The 22,864-nt window shown below is 48.0% G+C and overlaps 2 protein-coding genes and 1 pseudogene across 2 annotated transcripts; all 3 read right to left on the bottom strand.

Moving 5' to 3' along the window:
• Positions 1 to 292: 292 nt before the first annotated feature.
• Positions 293 to 4,153, bottom strand: LOC124677513 (U-box domain-containing protein 33-like). Its single transcript, XM_047213500.1, has 9 exons — positions 3,955 to 4,153; positions 3,487 to 3,608; positions 3,246 to 3,367; positions 3,035 to 3,139; positions 2,735 to 2,924; positions 2,399 to 2,539; positions 1,690 to 2,157; positions 821 to 1,588; positions 293 to 597 (listed from the first exon to the last, which is right to left on the bottom strand). Exons 1-9 carry the CDS (start codon positions 4,151 to 4,153, stop codon positions 409 to 411), a joined length of 2,304 nt encoding a protein of 767 aa, XP_047069456.1. The 3' UTR covers positions 293 to 408.
• Positions 4,154 to 5,956: 1,803 nt separating this feature from the next.
• Positions 5,957 to 8,303, bottom strand: LOC124648902 (annotated as a pseudogene).
• A 5,438-nt stretch (positions 8,304 to 13,741) lies between these two features.
• Positions 13,742 to 18,796, bottom strand: LOC124693126 (glycerophosphodiester phosphodiesterase GDPDL3-like). The gene is made up of 9 exons (XM_047226618.1): positions 18,634 to 18,796; positions 17,927 to 18,220; positions 17,540 to 17,655; positions 16,959 to 17,457; positions 16,061 to 16,099; positions 15,666 to 15,956; positions 15,424 to 15,563; positions 14,462 to 14,948; positions 13,742 to 14,224 (listed from the first exon to the last, which is right to left on the bottom strand). The coding sequence occupies exons 1-9, from the start codon at positions 18,779 to 18,781 to the stop codon at positions 13,926 to 13,928; spliced, it is 2,313 nt and encodes a 770-aa protein (XP_047082574.1). The 5' UTR covers positions 18,782 to 18,796; the 3' UTR covers positions 13,742 to 13,925.
• Between the last annotated feature and the right edge of the window lie 4,068 nt (positions 18,797 to 22,864).

Genomic DNA, 22,864 nt, shown 5'->3' with positions numbered 1-22,864 from the left:
TGTAAATGAAAGTGTAACATATATGGTTGTAAAAATTGATAGTTCCACTCTCATATGCATTTTCATGCAAACATTCATGAACCATCGACATTGAGAGGCCAGTCAGTACAACTCCATTATTGATTGTTCAATCAAGCAGTGTGAACATGTAACAACAGTATCATCAGCAAAACAGTTTTCTCCTTATAAATCCATGTACAAAGTCCAGCATACCATTGATGAAGCCCCAAGTTATTACATTTTAAGTAAAGTTTTGCTGAAGGTACAAAACAAAAAAGCAATGTGTATATCTTAAGCCACTCTTTGGGAATAACTCGGAATTGTTTGGTTTGTGTCTATTAATCTAAGTAAGGAATTAAGCACACAGCTATTTCCGTTTTGAAGCTCCATGGGAATAAAGCTAACATATTAATTTGCATTTGTCTGCAGCCATTCTTGGATCGCAGAACGGAGGGCATGGTTCGGCAAAAGATCATGGTGGAGTAGCTCAAGGTTTGTCATGGGTGATGTACGGTGGCCACTGTCGATCCACTCCCTTATAGCTTCGGCTTCATAGGTAAAACCATCTGCAGCAATTAGAGGCTCCCTCATTATATCCTGCACCATAGAAATGCAAAGGTGAAACAACCTGAAATTACAGATGCTCATATTCAAGAAACCGGCCGACTGTCTAAAATTACTAAGAATGGTTATTGCAGGAGAATTTATGGTTAATCAACATGCTTTATACATTTTACTGATATACCTCCATAACTCATTTTAATATATCGAAACCACAGTAGATGAAAATGATATTCATCAAGTGAAATGTATGACTCACCTGTAGTATTGGACAGATGAAGTAGGACGGCACACCACCAAGGTCTTCTGATACTGATTTAAATGACAAGGAGCATAGCTTAACGGAAGCAGATTTCAACATCGGTTCAAGTACAGTCCAAACCTCCGTTTGCAGGTCAGGGCGATTTTTTCTTCTGATTTCACAACACTTCAGACCTACCCGAGCCAATTGGTCAGCCTGCATAGCTGGCCAATCCCCAGCAGATGAATCCAGTATTGCTTCCAAGCAACCCTTTTCCACTGCCTGTTGTACATCTTTCAACAGGCCAAATCCTGGTCTTCCAGTCAAGAGGCGTAGGAGCACCACCCCGAAAGAGTATACATCAGATTGGGGTGTCAGATCACCAGTCATGACATATTCAGGATCAATGTATGCAAAGGAGCCCTTTGGGTGGGTATGCCTATATAGAGTGGTTGTGTTCCTGAACGCATCAGTGAACATTCGGCACACACCAAAACCACTGAGCTTAGCTACATTATTCCCGTCAAGAATAATGTTAGATGCTTTCAGATCGCTGTGAACAATGCTATGAGGTTTATTAGAATGGAGGAAGATCAGCGCGCAGCAAACATCAGAAATGATGCGGGTGCGCAACTGCCAGCTAAGAGGTTTAGAATTGTCCTTGCAAGCCAAGCGGTCATCCAAGCTTCCATTGGGCATATATTCATAGACAAGAGTTTGATCCTCCTTACAAGCTCCTATAAGAGTAACCAGGTTTGGATGCCGCACCCTGCTGAGAATTTCTACCTGCAAAGCAAGCATCATGAACAAACTTAACTTTCTGCAACACAGTAATTTATGTGAACCATCAAAATACCAGAAAATTGACAAAAAACCAATAATTTAACCTCCTGATTGAACTGCGACTGTGACTGTGTGCTATCGGGATTCAACTTCTTTATTGCTACATTTGTGTGCCGAAGAAAGCCCTTATACACACTTCCGTAAACACTTTCTCCAACCTTCAATGAGTGGTCAAAGTTGTTGGTTGCTTCCTTAATCTCTGAGCAGGATAACACCGTGATGTGCATTTCCCCCTCTGTGGTTGCACTAGATTCTCCTTTATTTGCATGTAGCGCTTCTACCTCTCTTACAGCTTTGTCACGTTGCAGCATCAAATCCTTGATGATTCGGTCTGAGTGGGCAGTTCTCTTCTCCAGGGCCAATCTTTTCTTGCGTTCCTCTTGAAGCTTTGCACAAAGTTCATCAGTTGTTTCTGTGAGTTTCTCAACTTCCTCCATTGTTGCTGTCAACTTTTCCTCTGCTTTATTCCTTTGCTTCACTTCTCCTGAGTAAAGATTCTCGGAGTCTCGTGCCTGTTGGACAGACTAAACGTGAGAACATATTTCATTCAATTATGCAAAATAATATTTTGTTTAAAAATTTATTTTTGGTGTTAAAGTTTCTGAAGGTGCTTCACAAGCACAGTAGCATGAGCTTCTTACAAATAATGCTCTCACTGGCATACATACATCCACGCAAGTATGCAACTAAATTAACTGTTAACATTAGTATATACTTGATATGACTGTTAAATGAAAATTAAGCTACTCTTACTTTCTGGAAAGCCTCAAGTAACTCCCTTTCTGCCTTTTCGCGGCTGCATTTTTCTTCATAAGCTTGTTTTCTTACACTCTCTAACTCCTGGAGCATATGGTTGAATTTGTTGTCAGGCTTGTCAAATTCTCTAACAATGTCCTGCATGTGATAAGGTAAGAACGTCACATCAATATTTATTGAATTTTTTACTGTCCTCGTGTAGAAGTTGGGAGTATAATTAGATTTCAGAACTATGGGTATAAACAGGTGGACTATCAGATAAAACAGTATGCTGTAGTGATCATCTATTTTGTGTTTTTACCAAGCAGATCCTCCATCATGGATTGTGCTTACCGTTTCATTATCATACAATCTGCACGGACTAGTCCTTCCTGTCTGTTGTCCGAGGTTTGGTTCATGTAGCCATGTGTTTGAAATACACCATGTGTCTGACAAGCTAGTTGATCTATCCACTGAAAACTGCTGATCACCAGACTTTCGCCTATCTTCTCGCATTGCTTCATTGCTAATGGCAACATCCATCCTAGAATAGATAAGTCAAAGCCAGGGAGGGAAACATGTCAAACGGGCTGGAATTCTGCTAGTAATCCTAAGAGCACAAAGTGAAGATTCCTCGCAGTCGACCAACCGTACCTGCGGTAAACGAGCGTTCCTTTGCAAATGTACCATATTCTGCAGAAAGGATCTGCCTGTTGTTCTACAGCCTGTGCTTTCTTAGACTTGAGGGCCATCATTTTCCTGAATTCTTGAAAGAGTTAGGTTTTATTTTGTGTGGCAATACTAATGACTGCCAAGTGTTCAGCTATAATGATCATCCATGAATGTCAAGAAATTTGCAACGTACTTTGTGTAATGCTTATCTGCTGCTGCCCCCATGATGAGCGCGGTGACATGTCGCTCAGAGATGAGCTGCAGTAGCCCATCTGCGACATCATCTGATTCAACCACCAGCTTCTCAGCTTGTACCTGGAAATAAATGTGTAGGTTAATTCTTTTAGTATGTTTCTGCAATGTAATCCATGCTGATATTGATTTTTTTTTTTCTTTACATTGTGAGAGGTGACTATGTGTTAAGCTAGCACGACCTTTTCCTGTGCACACAAAAGCAGGTGCTCGTCCAGGATGTCACTGATCTTTTGCAGCTCCATCTTCTTGTGTGCAATTAGCTGCTGCTCTTGCACCTGGCTAGCAGGAATCCTAGTGCCCACTGTGAAACAACATTGGTGACATAAACATTTTCATCCATAGTTTTACTACTCCCTCCTTTGCAAAACTTGTTGACTTGGACACCGATTTCATATCACAGAAAATCTTTATCTCGACAGATCGAAATACGACTTTCAGAAAGAAACAGAGAGATCTAATACCCCCCAAGGAAAACTCGTGTTTTGAGTTGGTTTTTGCACAAAGGGAAATACTATGAGTTTCCAGAGATAACTGAACATCTTTTACGCGAGAAAGAGAGAACTGAACATGGAGGGGAGGGTAAATGGGCAATGGAATCAGCCCAGATCGAAAGAAAAGAAACATATGGGGAAGGGCAGGAGACGCACTGATGGGGATGAATTTGGGGTGGCAGTAGACATGGAGCAGCACGAAGGCGGCGGCGGCTCTGTCGGGGAACTTTTGCAGCGCCCACAACACCATGGCCTTGGACTCCCCCGCCCCCATCGCCACGTACACCTTTTTCTTCTCCCCGCCTCCGGAAAAGGAGGAGGACAGTTCCGGCGAGTCGCCGGCCATGGAGTCCATCACTGCTGCCAGCTCTGTCGTTCCTTCCTTTGCGCAGCAGCTCAGGCCAGGCCAGCTTTGGAGTCGTCCCCGCGCTTTTGTCTGCTCTGCCATTTTATACCTGCCTACTTGCTCTTGTTCATTCATTAATTACTTTTTCTCCGGCTCATCTATGCAGAGATTGACTCGTTCTAGTAGCTGTGCACACACACGCCTGCTTTCGGCCTGTCTTGTGGCCGTTGCCCAAACAGACGGCTGGAATCGATTAAGCTATATATGACGTGATGGTAAGCTACTAATGTAGCTGAAGGAATTGCCCAAGAATCTCACAGTAACTTCCATGGCAGGAGCTAGCTGTGCCTTTCTCATGGTGGATTGATGGACGATCCGATGACTTGGGAAACTCCTCTCTACTCTGTATGACCGCAGCTGCAAAGTGAAGTGAGAGTGCGAGACACTTCACTTCAGCACCCTCTTGGAGTGGAGATATACTTCCTCATCCACTGGCCGCTTCATTTTTTGTTGTCCCAATTCCCAACCATCCCGACTGTAAGTCCTCTTCTCCACTCCTCTCCTCTAGTCTTGTCTTACGATAACTGCACTAAACGTTTGCTTCCTAAGCTCTTTCTGCAGACAACCTGTTTGTGTGAATGCCCAGCCCACCTTCTCAATCGACAGCGCAACAGAGTCTAGTATACTTTTTTTTTTTTGGCGCTATAATATATGATGCTCTCATCGCGATCGACTCAACGTTTGCTCTAGTTCCTACTTGCCTCATCGTGCAGCCAGCAAATCCTCTATTCACCGAGAACCCCTCAATTTTGTTTTGCTGTTGACCTACAACTTTGAAAATTGAAGCTAGGGGATGGGGCCAAATTGTTGGCGAGCAAGAGCAGCTAAACCACTTGGCCCATGCAGTCTCTGCCGACGCGGTAGTCAGATAATGTGCCTGTTATATCCTATAAAATGGCAGCATGCAGCGAAACTACCAAGTCAGACCAGTATCTGTAGCTCTGAAGATCGAACATTCGTAGTTAATCTATCAAGAAATCACATTATTATGAACTGTCTGTGCTCAACCATCTAACTTCTGGTTTATCTGATTGTTGTTCCACTGTAACTTTTTGGGGATCATAATGATTTGCTCGAACTTCTAGCTTCGCGAAAGCGAGAGGGGAAATGGGTGTACGCATCCTGTATTCCCATTTCATTCAACTAGAATAACACATCCTCTTGGAGAGTTACATGCCAACTCAGTTCATCCCAAACCTCTCATTCACGGGGCCAAACATTGATAGAGTGCTAACTGCTTAAGTGAGGAAGAAAGTTCGCTATACTATACAAACATAAAACCATTTGCTTCACTCCATAAACATGACATCATATGATCACTCAAAAAAAAAACGACATCATACAAATCAAATGGAAGTTTAAAATTTCGTTTGCTGTCACATTTGCCATCCTTTTTCTTTTTTGCGAATGGGAATTTGTAGTGATTAAATCATATGATTACAATCTGCCTGGCATAGTGCTAGGACTTCATCAGGCCCGGACTGAGGCCAAACCATAGTACTAGTCGACAAGAGATCAAAGTTTGCAAGCTCATGACTTAGTTTATTCCGCTCATGTCTAATGATAAATGTCTCGAACCTATCCCCATCTACCATCATCTCTTTTATTTCCTGGACAATGCCCATGAAAACCGAACGGTCAATGCCTGGCTCCTTGATCATCTTAACTGCCTCCGTGCAGTCCACTCCAGTGCCATGGTTAAATCCTCACAGTAAGATTCGAGTTCAACTTGTAGAGGACTATTGCATGAACTCAGAGATCTTCAATCGGACACAATGATTGCATTTGCCATTCTTGAATCGCAAAACGAAGGGCATTGTTTGGTATTAACTCATGGTGTGTGAAAGTGAGGTAGGTCATGGGGGACATTGTATGGCCGCTTTGAAGCCAGTCCTAGATGGTGTCGCCTTCATATGTGAATCCATCAGCAGCAATGTGTGGATCCCTCATGATCTCCTGAAAATATTATAAAGATGCAAAGGTTATATGAAATAAAGGTGACAATGCAAACCACCTACTTGAAAGCAACAAGGGTTGAAGGTGATTGATCAGGTAAATAGAAGGTAACTGTTGGTGTGACCAACATCATCACATGATTCAAGTGCTTCATTTCTTTGATTTGTTGACGGACCTGTGACATTGGGCAGATGAAAAAGATTGGTGGATGGCATTTATCGCTTGGGCAGTTCATCATAGCTTCCAGGACACCCCAGACCTCCTTTGCAAGATCTGGCCGCTCCTTTCTGTCATACCTGCAACATCTCAGTGCTAGTCTTGCCAACTCTTGGGTGTTGGGTGTACTCAGGTGGCCAGTACCCTGCAGAAGTGTCAATTATTTCTTGCAGCGTGTCATTCCTCAAGGCTGCTTCCACCTCAATTGGAAGGCCTAGGGGGTTCTTGCCAGTTAGCAATCACATGAGAACTACTCCAAACGAGTAGACATCAGACTGCGCTGTGAGCTCCCCCGAGACAGTATATCCTGGATCCATGTATCCCATTGTTCCCTTAATTTGGTTTGTTAGGTGGTAAGGGGTGACAGTAGTGTTTGTCAGATTCAAGGGACGGGAGATCCCAAAGTCTGCCAGTTTGCAAACAAAGCTAGTATCAAGAAGGACATTGTCAGGCTTCAGGTCACCATGGGCAATGCCTTTTGGTTTGTTGGAGTGGAGGAAGATGAGCCCCGTGCAGATGTTGGCAGCAATCCTGATTCGCATTTGCCATGAGAGCGGCTTTGTTTGGTGCTTGCACTGCAGACAGTCCTCTAGGCTTCCGTTCGGCATGAATTCGAAAACCAACACTTTGGCCTCCCTGCACACTCCTATTAGAGTGACGAGGTTTGGATGCCTCATCCTACACAGTGTTTCTACCTGCAATATGTTAAGAAATCAAATATTTAGATGCCCCTTTTTATTCTTCTCATATGAAACACATATTTATCTTAATCTTAAGCTGATGCAATGACTGTATGTTTTAAGGAATAATGATGAAAATTACCTCATCATTGTACTCTTTCTCTCCTGTTGTGCCTTCACTGTTGAATTTCTTTATAGCCACAGTAGTATGGCGGAGAAAACCCTTGTAGACGCTTCCACATCCGCCTTGCCCAATTTTTTTGGAGTCATCAAAGTCGTCTGTTGCTTCTTTTATCTCTTCGTATCTGAACTCTGTCAAGGCAAACGCACCAGCAAATACAGTGTTACCGTTTATTTGATGCATCTCTTCAGCTTGTATGACAGCATAGTCTTTCTTGTGCTGCAGCTCTACCTGCAACTGTTTGAGCTCTTCCATTAGGGAATTGGCCTGGAGAAGCTTACTCTCCAGCTGTATCCTTTGTTCATTTGCTTTCTGCAGCTCGCTGCATATATGGAGGTGCTCTTTTTCAAGGCCAGTCTTTTCTCTGGTCAGTCTTTCCTCTACCTCCTTTTTTTCAGTGCGTAGTGAATTCTCCCGTGCTTTGAACTGCAAGAAAAAAATTCTTACTTTATAGACACATGTATCATCGAGTAATGGATAATTAAAAGTATGTAGCAATAACATAGTACAATCTTAGATGCTTCAAACAGATCTCTCTCAGCTCTCTAACGTCCCTCGGATGCTTCCTTTCTTGAGCGTTCTAGCTCATTGCGCACTCGCTGCAGTTGCTCAAATTCTTCATTTTGTATGACGGTTTCAACCTGTAAAACATTAGTTTTGCTTTGAATTTAATAGATGTGACAACATTATCCAGTAAGTATTACAACTGAGACCAAAACCGAAGACCTTGCTTGTTCAACTAGTAGCAGTAATGTGTGTTATGCTTCGAGAACTCTACTCAGTCCAATACGGCTTACCGTGGAACGTTGATGTTCTTCAGAGCTTGCAATTGAAAGAGGTGCCGTTGATCCATCCATGATGTCCAAATCATTCGGACCCCATGAGGACCCTCCAGTGCTTTGCTGGCTGGAATTCGGATAGAAACCGGTTGGTGACATATCAATCAACTGCTGGCTGGAATTCGGATAGAAACCAGCTCTGGTGCATGAGACGGCACCCTGTTCGTTCGCTCCGCCTTCTTGGTGCCGCCGTCGGATGCCTGAGAGTCATGCTTCTTCTTTCCCATGGTTAAGTGGTGGCGCGCGGCGGTGAGGGTGGGAGTGGAAGTGTCGGTGGTGTGGGCAATGGTAAGGCCGGGCGCACGCGGGACACGATGCCATTGATGGCGGCGCAGGAGCCCAGCCACCGCCCGCCAGTCCTGTTGCCGAAGAGGAAGCGACACCATTGATGGCGAAGGCTGCAGCGCAGACGCGGAAACGAAGACCGCCGAAGCGACAACTGCGGAAGCGATGCGATCGATACGACTCGCTTCTAGGCGGGCCCGTTGGAAAAGCGATCGCTTGGCGGCTTGGCGCGTCCGTGTAGCGTCCGCCGCGATACATCCGAGATGCCACATTTGCATCTCCCGGTTACTATGCATCGGGCCGCTAGACCTGGTTCCTAACACATTTTAGGCCCGTGCGGACCCAAACGGACGTTCTTTTTTGACATGATCAAGACGTTATGTTAGAGCATCTCCACCGGTAGCCCCCAAATAGGCGCCGGCACCTCCGTTTGGGGGGCGCCGGCAGAGCATTCTCCATTTGGGGGAGCTGCTCCCACACTGGCGCCCCCAAACAGGCGGCCCCGATAGATAATTTGAATTTGAAATCTCAAACACAACCATAGAAATTCGAATAAGTCTACGAATATGAAGTTGGGCCAACACACGGCCACCAAATACGAATAGGTTTTGGAATAAGAAGTTTGGGCCAACAGACGGCCACCAGATCGCCGTTTCCAGCGCAAAAAAGGGCTTTGAAGCCAGATGATCGCATGATCACACGAAGGAGTTCACGGGCGGCGCAACCTCGACGGCTTCCTCATCGGCGGCCGGCAGCAGCTCCGTCGCTGCAACAGGATCCACTGTCGCCGGGGAGGCATGAACGCGGACGGTGCCGGGGTAGACATGGATGGTGCTGGGGAAGGCATGAACGCGAACGGTGTCGGGGTAGACATGGACGGTGTCGGGGGAGACGCCGACGCAGCTCGCGCCGCCATCACCTCTTGGCCGATGCGTTCGCGGTACATCTCGTGCCACGCCCGTGCCAAGGGGTCCATCTTCTCCATGTCGGCCATCAAGATTTTCGATTCTTGAGACATCTTGGCCAACGATAGCCGCATCTGTGAGATCGACGGCACGTCCGCGGTGTACCCTGCGTAGTAACCCGGCGACGACGGGGAGATCGAGATGCTGTTCAGGCCGCCGCCCAAGCTCAGGCACGCTTCCACAGAGGCCACCGCTTTCGCTGCGTCGAGGGCGGCGATGCGGCGCCTCCTGCGGTCGGCCGTGACGAAGGCGCGGCGTTCCATCTCCGTCTCCCAGTCCTCCTGTGACATGGTCGCCGGCTTCTCCTTCGGCGCGATGGTGCGCGTCTTTCGGCAGTGCCTTCGTCGGCAGCTTCGCTGCCTTCGCCGGAGCCCTTCTCTTCGGTGGCATGGAGCGGCGGCGAGGGTTTTTCGGGTTCGAGGCTGGATGGGAGATTGAGCGGCTGGCGGGAGAAATGAGCGGCGGAGGGGACAGGGTTTTGGGGGAGAAGATGTATATTTTGTTGGTGTGTGGCTGACAGGCGGCTCCCACGCCCAAATTTTTCAGCCTCGCGAGGCGCCGGCGCTCCCGATTCGCGCCCTTGGCGAAGGGGCCGGCACGGGGTTGCCGGCGCTTCTATTGGGCTCCAAAAATCGCCGGCGCCGTTTGGAGCGCGCCGGTGCGAGCCCATTTCGCCCCATCCCCAAATAGCTATCGGGGCCGCCGGTGAAGATACTCTTAGATCCTCACCATCGGCGGTTCCTAACCGACAGGTGCGCCGGCAGCAGCGAGCTTTAGAGGACGCCCCGCATCTGCTATCTAATTTGGAGAGGTTACATAAACATGCGACCTCCAATAGGTGATCTTAAGAGCATCTCCAGTCGCGTCCCCTAAATCGTTTCCCAAACGGCGCCGGATCGAATGTTTGGAGGACGTGTTTTATTTGTCCCGCGTTTAGGGCACGTCGCTCCCCAGCCGCATCCCCCAAACGCTCACCCAAATAAATATTAGTGCACGAAAATAAGGGTTTTTATTCAAATTTGATTATATATTACAAAGTTTGAATGAAAACGGCTAGATTTCATCTAAACCCTAGCCTACTGCCCGCCCGGCGGTGCGTTCCACGGCCCTGCCCCGTTGTCGCCTCCCCTCCGCCGCAGCTCCTGCTGCACGCGCCGCCTCTCCATGCGGACGGCGGTGAGCAGACGCCGCCGCTCCAGCAGCGCGTCGTCGTATGCCCTCCCCTATTGCGCCGCCTGGAGGAGAGCTCGACGGCGCGGCGAATCTGCGCCTCTTCGCGGGCACGAGCATCGTCCTGGAGCTTCTTCTCCGACTCGGAGGACTCGACGAGCGCTCATTGCTGATCCGCCACCTCGTCCGGGTGCGGCACATCGTCATCGGACCACTCGAAGTCATCGTTGTCGTCGTCCTCCTCCTGCTCCGCCTCGTCCTCCTCCATTTGCGCCTCCAGTTGTGCCGCCAACACGTCGGCCTCCGCCGCCAACGCATCCGCCTGAGCCCCCAGGCCGCCTCCGTTGCAGCCAGCGCCGCCTCCCGCTGCCAATGCTCCTCCGCCGCCTGATGTTGTTGACGCTCCACCGCCTCCCTCCACCGCCGCTCGATCGCCTCCCGCCGTTCATGGTACTGGAGCTCCCGATCCATGCGCTAGCGATGCCGCTCCGCACACCACCGCTCGGCCATCTCCTCCGTCCGGCTCCGCCGCGTCTCTTCCATCGTGGCGGCGTCGAACGCCGCAATGGTGTCCGGCAGCGGCGCCTCCTCCCACGCCGCGTTCTCCTCAGCTTCGGGGTCTCCCGCTGCTCGACTGCCTCCCGCCGATGTCGCCGCTCTGCACGCCAACGCTCCACCCGGCGCCGCCGCGACTCTTCCTTTGCGGCAGCGTCGATGTCGAACTACGGTGCTTCCAGTGGTGGATGTGGTGGTGGAGGGAACTGGCCGGCGCTGGGGCGGTTCATCATTGCGCAAAGGGGTTGTGCTTGCGGCAGAGAAAGGGGTGCCGGCGGGTATGGTGGCTGCCATTGAGCGCGGGGGGGGGGGGCTTTTATAGACGCTGACGGGAAGAGGCCAGAAGCGTCGGGAAGAAAGCGCGGGAACGCGCAGTAGCGTGCGAACGCCGGTAACGCGTGGAGGTTGCGCAGCACCGACGAGACGTCTCGCCTGCCCCTCCGTCGCCATTACGGCAAAGCTGCGACGCTTCGGTCGTGTGTCACTGCGCGCCAATAACTTCCGTCGCGAGGTAGGCAACGGTTAGGTCCAAACTTGAATGTGCCGCTGACGCATCGGTCCCGCCACTCCTCGCCTCGCTTTTCGTTGTGTCCGGTGTGCCCGGAGCGTCCCCTGTGTAGCGGGGACGGGCTCGGGGCGCCGGACACCGTATCGGGCCGCGCCAGACAAAAAGAGGCTTTAGGGCACTCGGCTGGGAACGTTTTTTTGTCCGGCACGCCCCAAATCCCTTTGGGGAAGGTTTGGGGGACGCGACTGGAGATGCTCTAATAGCAACTAAAACAATCTCAAACTTAAAATTCAGAGGTTTTCATTAAAATGTGTACAAAGTTTACAAATTTAAACTAAAAAGCAGTAAACCCTAATCTAACGGGGGTGGTCAAACGCGTTGAAGTTCAGGTTGTCGGCGCCGTTACCGTTAGTCGAAGGCGTTGCTCTCTTCGGCTTCCTCCGTTTTTACCGCCGTCCCCGGTGTGGGTGCCGGTAAATGGGCGTCGAGTTCGACGACGTTATTGATGCCGAAAGCCATCATGGTTCGTCACCTACATCTCCAGCTCCACCTCCCACCATTTCTTCTCCGGATGCGGCGGCGATGATGGGAGAACCGACATGAGGAGTGGCGCAGAGGTGTGGGAGCCCGTGCGGCGGTGAGTGCGCCTCCTCCTTCATCGTCGCCTTCCTATTTACCGGCGCTGAGGAAGAACCGCGGGGTGCACCGCGGATGACGATGTCGCCGCCGCGCCTCGGCAGTGGATAGGGCGTCGAGCGCTGCTGCCTTGTGTAGCCTCACGAGCCGGATCACGATGAACTAGAGCGGTAGGAGGCTAGATACGCCGGCGTAGCGACAGACTGCGCAGCCGGGAAAAAGACGACTCATCGTGGAGGATCGTCGACGCTTCGCGGGTGATACCCGTTCGTGAGCGCCCATAGCACCAAGAGCGCCGGCTGATTCAGGGCGAATGAAGCGTGCGATTTCCCCCCCCCCCCCCCTCGCTCGCGACGAAAGACAACCAGCCACTCCGGGCTATGCAGAGTCCACACCGGTTGGTTACGCTGTGCCGCCGGTAGCTATGCGCATCGCTCCATGATGAGGGAACGGAGCTCCTCGCCCTCCGACGCCAGAGAGATAGTGTCCCGGCGTTGGAAGGTGCCAGCCGTGTGGTAGCTTGTACTCCGGCGGCACCAGCAGGCGCGCATGGAAGAGGACTTCTGCCTCGTTGAGGGTAAAATTGTGACGGCGGTCCTCCCCTATGTCGATGCCACTGCCGTTGGCTTCATGGTTGTGCTCCATGGCGGTGGAGGATGAGGTGGTCGGTGGCTAGGGTTTTCCGAGGGGTGGGCGCGCTGGGGAGTGGGCGGAGAAGGTAGTGCTCGTGCGGTTTATAGAGGACGGCGGCAGTGCGCTTTGATGATGCATGGAGCTCATTCGTCGGCGCGTGGAGCTGACTGGCGGCGCCCCATCGTGTCACCACCTCGGGAACTGGCACCCATTGAAGACAACGAGCGAATTTATGCGCGTGGTCATTTAAAACATCACCGCCGCTTTCTCTCACTGCCAGGGCGGTCCCACAGCGCGAACCGACGTGGCGCCGGTGCACCCATTTCGAATCCAGCGCTTAGGGAGCGGCAAGGGCTTGCCAGCGATCATATTAGGTTCCAAACTGTCCAACTACTTTTGAGGCCGGCTACTTATGGGACTCCTCGGTGTGGCAAAAAAAAAGTGTCGAACCTCAAATAGCGCCGGGGAAGATGCTCTTACAGCTTGAGTAGTACGGCCAGTAACATGTGATGTTATTCTCAAGATTTTACTCCCAAAAGCAAATAGGCATGTGTGATGGTATTCTCAAGATTTTGTCCCCCTTTTCGTTTGTGTTGGGATGTGGATGGTTTTCATAGGGATCTCGTGCAGATCAGGTACTGAAGAGGATACCCATCGTCCTAGGTGTTGCATACATTTTCTCTTCAGCGAAAATGGGACCCTTCACACTGGAAATCCTAAACCTGAATCGAGATGTCATCTTGATGTGATGATACTAGTTTGAAGAAACATATACCATCTTGATTTTCACAAGAAACATATACGTGTTTGTCAGCTAAGAAATAAGAGTTCTATGCAGAAAATGGTAGATAAGGCAGGTTCCCACCAGCAATCAGAATTCAGAAAGCACTTGGAACATGCGCTCGGCGCCTGCTAGAGTTTGCAACCTCCTCTATTAATGGATGGCTTTATACAGCGGGAACAAATACACCAATGCACCCCAATAGCTACAGAAATGAATACCCAGTGACAAAATCGCGAGACTATAGCGTGCGCAAATCTGATAGCCCCTCTGGTAACTTAACCTAGTAGCATAGCCCTCATGTCATGATCCTGCTTTAGATCAGCAGAGCCGCACAAACAGCCAACAGCAGACTGCAAGTACTCGCAGCAGCTGCGTAGGCGGCAGAAGGCGATGAACCAGGAGGCGGGGAGGCACCAGGAAGTGAACCCTTGGGCGAAACAGGGGGGAACGCTGGCTGCTCCACGCCTGATGCGTTCAGTACTGGCATTGGTGCCACGGCTGGCGGCTGGGCGCCAGGAACGCCTTGGGATTTTATTAGCTTTGCAAGGTCGCCGACATTAACAGTCTGCATGTAGACTGGCGTGTTATCTCCCAAGCCTGTACAAGAATTCCCTGCCAATACGGTATAACAAAGGTCAAATGTTGTAACGAACATTTAAAAAACAACAGGACTTCAGTTTCCTATCACTGCAACTAAAGCATTGTACCGTAAATGTGAAATATTCCAAATGGAGCCACACACACAAAAAAAAAAATAGGAACAGCTAGCAACACGCTAATTTCAGCATGCCCAGAAGATCCAAGCAGCAAAATGATGCGGGTCAAGTGAAAATATCAAATAGGACTTACTTTTGTATCTTCTTACTGTCTTGGGGAAATCAGTTATCAAGCCATCAACCTTAAGCGTCTGGACATAGCTGTTGATTTCCACTGTTGCGTCTGAGAAGAAATCCCAGGGTTGTGACACAAACTCATTGCTGAACACCTGCGCATACACTGCTAGGCCCGCAGACTGCAGATCTTTCAAAAGATTGGTTTGCTTGATGATGAAGTGCAAACTTTGTGCAAAAACAGACCTCTTGTCAACAACTACAGCATCAGCAAACGCCTTAACATCTGCTAGCGACGAGTTAGAAGCGTCTCCAATGTCTTGCGGGAGTGTGTAGACAAGCTTGTATTGTGTTTTCTGCTGCTTAAATTTCACAAGAACAGCGCTATCTTCTGACTGGATCATGACTTCCTTGGCAGTTTGATTACTATAACCAGCATCACTTAAGGCAGTGGTTACAGACTCAATAATATCAAATCCTAATGACTTTGCCATAAACGCTGCATTCTGCAATACAGAAGATATATTGATCAATAAACAAAAGAAAATCTCCACTATTGCAATAAATTTGACTTCTACAAAGACAAAAAATATAATCCAACAATAATGCAAGTGACAAATGTCACTTTCCAATAATAGCCTTAGCCAAGAGCCATGTACTCAGGGTCCTGTACTGGTTACTATACACATAATAATGGATGGTTACATAATATGCTTGTGCTTCTAATGCGCATAAGCTGTGCATGTACGGTTGCCAAAAACATATTTCTTTACAAACACGAGAATATACCAGATGACAATATTTAAATAAGTTAGACAACTGAGAAAAAAGTAAACAAACAAATGGATTATATTTGTTATACTTTATTTTAGTTCAGAGATCGCTGAAAAAGTTAACTATCATTGTTAACTTTCGTTTTTGCATATTAGGGAGTTCCACCAGAGGTTTTGTAAATCAGGTTGTAAAAGGCGGAAGTATCACCTCAATAATCACCATGATGCCAGACAAATCCTTGTTCTTCCCATATTCCAGAAAGTCAGTGAACTTGAGAAACTTTCCTTCATTTGTGTACCTTGGGTTTCTTACAAGATAATAGTTACTCCACGGGCTAGACATCTTAGTTGGAGAAGAAGGACAGGTAAAGGGCCAGTACACGAATTAACGCTTTGTTTTTCCATCCACATACTCAATGAAATAAAATTAACAAAAGAGAAGGAACTCACGCGTCAAAGCACTATTGCTAATGTTTTCCCAAGTAAGATTGAATGTGAAGACTCCTGTTGTAGGCTGAATAGCAGGAATCACAGATGCAAGGTTACTGAAACTTGTCCTCTGAACATTGGTAGTTTCAAGCAGGTTTATGGAACTCATGCAAATAAGAACTCCATCGCTTGTCACTTGAAGGGTACAATCAATCATGTCAGCACCATCCTTAATTGCATTTTGGTAGGCCAGATCAGTACAGTCTGGGTAGTCTCCACTAGCACCGTTATGCGAAATAATTAATGGTTTCCCTGTAGAGAAACACTTCAATAATTAAACTGATTGAGTTGAATCTGTAGGCATTCAAGCCTCATGACTGACAGAGGAACCAGGATTTACGCCCAGATATACATACCATGATCCGCCTTACTTGCATTCAGATTATTGAAACAACCTGAAGAGAAAGAGATTCAAAAATTAACAACGGAAACATATATATTGATTATATCTGTATGGGCGATTAATCAAGGTTCTGTATTTCTTAACTGAGATAGACATTTTACTGGATTCCCTTAGATCATTTACTGTATGTTACAAGGTAAAATTCAATATATGTGCTGATTTTCCATTAGGACTAAAGTCGGACAGATTAGGGAGCAAACAAGTTTTTAATCACGACATAAGATAGTTCAGTAGGGATATTGTGATAATCCAGTGCATTTATGGTTGCAGGTTTTAAACATACTCCCTCCATATCACAAATAGATGACGTTTTATATTTAGAATTTGATGAATTTATCTAATTTTATACTATAACAATAGAATTTGATGCACATTACAAGTTACATCATGAGGACCGTGTCAATGTCCAAAAAGTCATTTATTTGTGATATCATACAAAGGGAGTAAACAGATGGAGTAGTGCCTTGGGACGACAGCCAAGATCGTGGGGTAAAGCATGCGTGGGGATGGATTTTGACCCATGGGCCAGACATAAACAGTGACTAAGTTACTAATTCTCCTCATCAGTAATTAACTAATATTGTTCTGAGATTCGTGCTAAAAACTAGAAGAATGTCGAAGCATTATATATGTACAAAAAAAAAATACATTAGGGAGATAGGCCAATGTACCGGTGTTGCATTACGCGCCATTGTCTAACTTAGCATTACAGAGTTATTCCTATATGTTATAAATTAAGTTCAGTTTACAGAAACAAAATATGATTGAAGGTGAAGATGAAAGTTAAAATGTAGTGTTTTCATGATTTGATAGGTACAAGATCAAAGAAAATGTTGAACTACGTAGCTTACCAATGGCCTCGGATGCAGTAATTGGGAAATCTGTTAATACACCATCCACAGAGAAGTCACCATTACTGACAAATGACAGGTATTCTTGCAAAGGATCATAACTGTAGTTATAGGGGATAATTCTATCATTTGCAAAGTCCGATGCATATATCTCTAGCCCTGCTTTGTGGGCATCTTGGACAATAGATTCGGGAGGCTTCAGATAGTTATCGTCTGAGACTGGCCAAATGTAGATCTTTGGGACCATGATACCGGAAGCAATTGTCTTAATAAATGTTAAGTTACTCAGCATTGAACTGTAAGTTTGGTTGGTAGAAGGATCGGAGGTGAGCTTATCAGGAAACCTATACACAAGCTTTGTTTTGCTGCCAACTCTTGGAGCTATACTTTGGAGGAAGCCCAGTTCAGGTGAAGAAATATAATTCACAGAGACACGCTTTAGGATGGAAAGCATGTAGCTCCTCATGCTCAAACCATGCTGCCTGTAGAAGATGTCATGCTACACATGCAAAGAAGAAGTTAGTTTTTGCATGATGCGACAAAGAAGTGGCAACAAAAGCTTATCAGGGCTAGGTCGCAACCTGAACATTCAGCCACAAGGACGGGCGCTTGACTAAGGTCGGCAAGTCGGTGACAGATAGGATAGCATATCCGTAGTAATCAAATTTGTCGGTGCGAGACCAAATTGATTGTGTTACTGCTCATAAAAAGTTTGAGAATGAGTTAAGAAGAATAGCTACAAATATGCCATCAGATGAAGGTTTTAGAGAAGTGTTAGCAAGCAATGAAAAGCGCGCATGCAACTGTAATAATCTTTTTAAGGCAAAAAGGATTAAGGCATTATAATGCCATCTTTAACAGAAAGGTAGTATACCAGTAACTTTGCTAGTATTAATTGTTGAGCTAAGCATGTAACTGAGATGTTATGCAATAGCAAGGTTCAACCGGAAGCTGATGTGGGCACTCACATGCAACAGTTTGCAACTCAGACATGTTGAAGTCGACAGAAAACCATCCGGCTTTTGGCGCACCGTCGACGACATAGGTACTCTTCCTGGCAGGGTAGGCCGTGGCGATGGTGGTGCTGTTTTTCATGTCTATGTTTCCGAGGCAAATCCCAACAGCGTCTTTGGTGAGTTGCACATCGCACCACCAACTTGTGTCAGGCATGCTGGCGAGCGCCGCGAATCTGTAGGCATCTTGGCTGGAGCCTGGGAACACACCTGAAAACCCACCTTTGGCGATAACGAGGGGGGCCTCACCTGCACAACAAGTGACCCGTGGTGAATCAAACTATACTGAATATTTGGTCCGATCATTCCCCGTATCAACTCTGCAGGATTCTCAGTTAACCTTCTGAATCATCATGGAAGTAATTAATTTGACTAAACAAACAAGAGCAGCTGGTAATTAATTAAGGAACTCCTCAAAGCTACTAGATGATTTCACAGGAATTTTACAACAAAAAGAAAAAACTGGACATCAATCGAAACAAGAGTTATCGGGAGATTCCAGTAGCCACAATCTCTTGATAAGACTTGAGGGGAAAAGCCAGATGAGCTTCAGCTTAGCACTGCTGGCCACGCACATCTCCCCGCAAAATGCGAATGCACGGGAAGAAGCAGAGAGGAGCTTGGGAGAAAGTTGCAGAAGGGAGGGTCGGGGTGTGACTGACCTCTTAGGGTTTTGTAAGAAACGGGCTGGATGCCTTGCGCGTCGGCGCCGCCGGCCAGGAGCAGGAGGCCGCACAGCACCACAGCGGCGAGGAAAGCGGCGGTCCCTCGACGGCCACCGCCACCTCCATAGACTCTGCTCCCCATCATCTCTCCAAGAAGCTTCCCGCGGAGGACGCAGAGCCGAGCCACGGGTGGGGGGAGGGAGGCGAGGTGGAAGAGAGAATCGAGAAGGAGAGTGCGAGCAGAGAGAAGCAGAGCACTGGAAATGCTCTGCCGGAGCGCGTCCAGCCATATATGGAGCAGTGGCCACTTGCGGCCGTGGGTCCGCCGGTTTAGTCCAGCAGCGGTCAGCGAGGTCGGCCCCGCTTGGCAGCGACTAGGCCCGTGAACCCAACCCGCGTAGTAGCCACTTACTAGCTCGCGACCTGGCTCGGCTGGCGTTTACTCCGGCACCCACCACCGGCGGCGTGAGCTTCGTTCGTTCGTTCGTTCTTGTGCGTTTTCCGTCATTGTTTACTGCGCTCGTCGTTGAAAGGCAAAATTTGGCTAGCGCGTGATAGGCTGCGACGATCAGATTCATTCAGAATTCAGATGATGGTGGTGCTGCGCAGTTGTAAAGCACCCGTGCACGCTTGAGGTGATCGATCATCTCCTCGCGGAATCGGCTGCGATGATCCGTGCGAGGTGGTCTAGTGGGTGTGGGTGTGTATCATGTCACGTCGGATCTATTACGAAATGTGGACGGAGTCACTTGGAGAATAGTCTTCTAGTACTTGGTCTTTTTTGTTTTAGATGTATCAAAAATCCGACAAGTAGAGAAAATGCGCGCACAGGTAAATAATCTGCAGTGGAGACAAAATCTTCCTATTGTCGAATACTACCACATTGTGTAGCATAAGAGCATGTCCGGTTGCGTCCCCCAAACCGGCATTTTGGAGACGGCAGATAAAAAATGGGGAAAATCGCGTTTCAGTCGCGTCCCTCAAATCTAGATAGCGCCTCATTTTGTGTTCGGCGTTCCCGGTAGAGACTCTGTGCATAGAGTCTCTACCAGGGACGTCGGACACAAAAACAGCGCATGCATGCATGCAGCCCCTAGTCCCCACATGCCATTCTCTTTTCCCACACTTTCTCTCACCTACTTTTCTCACATGGGGTGGTCCCTTCTATTATAATAATGCATGTATCCGGACGCTGTTTGAGGGACGCGGTTGGAAAGGGTCTCTTTTTTTTTACAGATTTTTTTATCTCTTTTTGTCCTGTGCAGTCCCATACGTGCCCCAAATCGTTTGTGCCGGACGTTTTTTGAGGGACACGACTGGAGATGCTCTAAGGACATCTCCAACGGGGCGACCCATTTCGAACGTCCAAATTGTCTGCGGGCGTCCGTTTGCGTCATCAGGCGGACGCTGAAATGGTCGTGCGTCCGTTTGCGTCGGGAGTGGCTCCAGCGGGCCGACGCATTTCCGACGCGGGCCAGTTTAGTTTCAGAAAATTCAGAAAAGAGCAAATTAGCTCTAATTTGCACGAAATAGAAGCCTCAAATTACGTCAAATTGAGGTCCGAAATAAGTTCATCATACTTTGCATATGGTACTGCGCAAAGTGAAGTCCAAAAGGGGCACAACAAGACCCGGACAGCATAAAAAGTCTAAAAGGAGGCCAAGGTGCTCGGCGCATGGCGCGGATGGAGGCCTACTTGGGCGACGCCGGCTTTCACATGCATCTGCCACGCCTGCTGGCCGGCGGCCGCTGCATTCCTCTCCTTCAGGCTCTTGCGCCGGCCGTGACGCTTCGCGGCCTCGACGCATTTCTCCTCCTTGGACAACACCTTCTTTGCCGCCTTCGGCTTTGTGTCCCGGCCGCCGATGGCGGCCCGCTTTGCTTCCGCCAGAGCTACAGCCTCCATGCTGGCTATGGTAGTGGCTACGGGGGAGTGTGGGGGCGGCGGCGGGTGCGAGGGTTACCTCGGCATCCATGGTGGTGGTTGCGGCGGCGAGGACGTCAATTGCTTCTAGACTGCTTGCGCCGGTCTACTTTGATTTTTCGCGCCGGGAATGGCAACTGGCGGAAATGTTATCGGTCTCCCTGCCACCGACGCGCGGGTTCTACGTCATTTTCGGCGGACACTCGGCGCGACCGCGGAGCGTCCGCGGAGACGCAAACCTAGCGCATATTTGGGCCAGGTTTGCGTCGCCGCGGATGGCCCGGTCACTTTGCGTCGCCACCTGGAGGAGGGCCTAGACGCATTTTCGGTCATGGCGGACGCAAACGGTCGCTCAGCGTCCGTTTGCGTCGCCCCACTGGAGATGCGTGATGCGTCTCCAACGTATCTATAATTTCTGATGTTCCATGCTAGTTTTATGACAACACCTACATGTTTTGCTCACACTTTATAATGATTTTATGCATTTTCCGGAACTAACCTATTAACAAGATGCCGAAGTGCCAGTTCCTGATTTCTGCTGTTTTTGGTTCCAGAAAAGCTATTCGGGCAATATTCTCGGAATTCGACGAAACAAAAGCCAAACATCTTATTTTACCGAGACGGACCAGAACACCGAAGGGGAGACGGAGTGGAGGCCCAGGGCCCCCACACCACACTGGGGCGCGACCTAGGAGGGGGGAGCGCCGCCCTATGGGGTGGGCCCCCCAGGCACCCCCTTGCGCCGCCTCTTCGCCTATATAATCCCTCGTGGCCTAAAAATCCGACACCAATTGACGAAACTCCAGAAAGACTCCAGGGGCGCCGCCGCCATCGCGAAACTCCGTTTTGGGGGACAGAAGTCTCTGTTCCGGCACGCCGCCGGGACGGGGAATTGCCCCCGGAGTCATCTCCATCGACACCACCGCCATCTTCATCGCCATCGCTGTCTCCCATGATGAGGAGGGAGTGGTTCTCCCCCGAGGCTGAGGGCTCTACCGGTAGCTATGTGGTTCATCTCTCTCTCTCATGGTGTGATCTTTATGTGATCATGAGCTTTGTATCACTATTAATCTATGTGCTACTCTAGTGATGTTATTAAAGTAGTCTATTCCTCCTCCATGATGTAATGTTGACAGGTGTGTGCATCATGTAGTACTTGGCGTAGGTTATGATTGTAATCTCTTGCGGATTATGAAGTTAACTATTACTATGATAGTATTGATGCGATCTATTCCCCCTTTTATAGCTATTGTTGACGAGTGTGTATGCTATGTTAGTACTCGGTCTAAATTGCAATGGTCTATTATGCACTCTAGAGGTTACTTAAATATGAACTCCGGAGGTTGTGGAGCTTGTTTACTCCGGCTTGAGGTGTGCTTTTATAGCCCTACACAATGAATGGTGTTTGTTATCCAACAAGAGAGTGTGAGAAAGTAGCACAAGTGAAGAGAAGTTATTTATTTATGTGATCGTTGTTGAGAGTGTCCACTAGTGAAAGTATGATCCCTAGGCCTTGTTTCCAAATATCGAAACACCGTTTCCAATAAGTTCTGCTACATGTTTACTTGCTGCCATATTTATTTCAGATTGTTATTGCCACTCATATTCATCCATACCACTTGCATCTTACTATCTCTTCGCCGAACTAGTGCACCTATACATTTGACAAGTGTATTAGGTGTGTTGGGGACACAAGAGACTTCTTGTATCGTAATTGCAGGGTTGATTGAGAGAGATATCTTTGACCTCTACCTCCCTGAGTTCGATAAACCTTGGGTGATTCACTTAAGGGAAACTTGTCGCTGTTCTACAAAACCTCTCGCTCTTGGAGGCCCAACACCTGTCTACAGTGAATAGAAGCGTGCGTAGACATCAAGCTATTTTCTCGGCGCCGTTGCCGGGGAGGTAAGGTAAAAGGTATCCACATCCTCCGACTACTAAGCTATTTCCTAGCACTGTTGCCGGTGTGTGAGTGCTCGAAGCTATTTCCTTTAGATCCTGCAATTACATCTTTTTGTTTCTTGTTTTTATTTTTCACTAGTTAGGCTTAATGGAAAACAACAACAAAATTAGAGATCTTTATGAACTTTATATTGAATTAGGACATGATGTGTTTGAAGAGAGAATTAAAAAACCCATGGAACTTTGTTTACAAAATAGTTGTAGCAATGTTATTAGCATGAACTCTTTGAACACTATTATTGCTAATGCTATGGAAGAATTTAAGCTTGGGGAAGCTGGTTGTGATATTTTTAGTCCCCCAAGTTTTGAGGAGAAAATTTTCTTTGATGATACTTTGCCTCC

This window comes from Lolium rigidum, chromosome 1 (genome assembly GCF_022539505.1).
Source record: "Lolium rigidum isolate FL_2022 chromosome 1, APGP_CSIRO_Lrig_0.1, whole genome shotgun sequence".
Classification (NCBI taxonomy): domain Eukaryota; kingdom Viridiplantae; phylum Streptophyta; class Magnoliopsida; order Poales; family Poaceae; genus Lolium; species Lolium rigidum.
The sequence above is the reverse complement of the archived record's forward strand: the minus strand, read 5'-3'. Positions and strand labels throughout refer to the sequence as shown.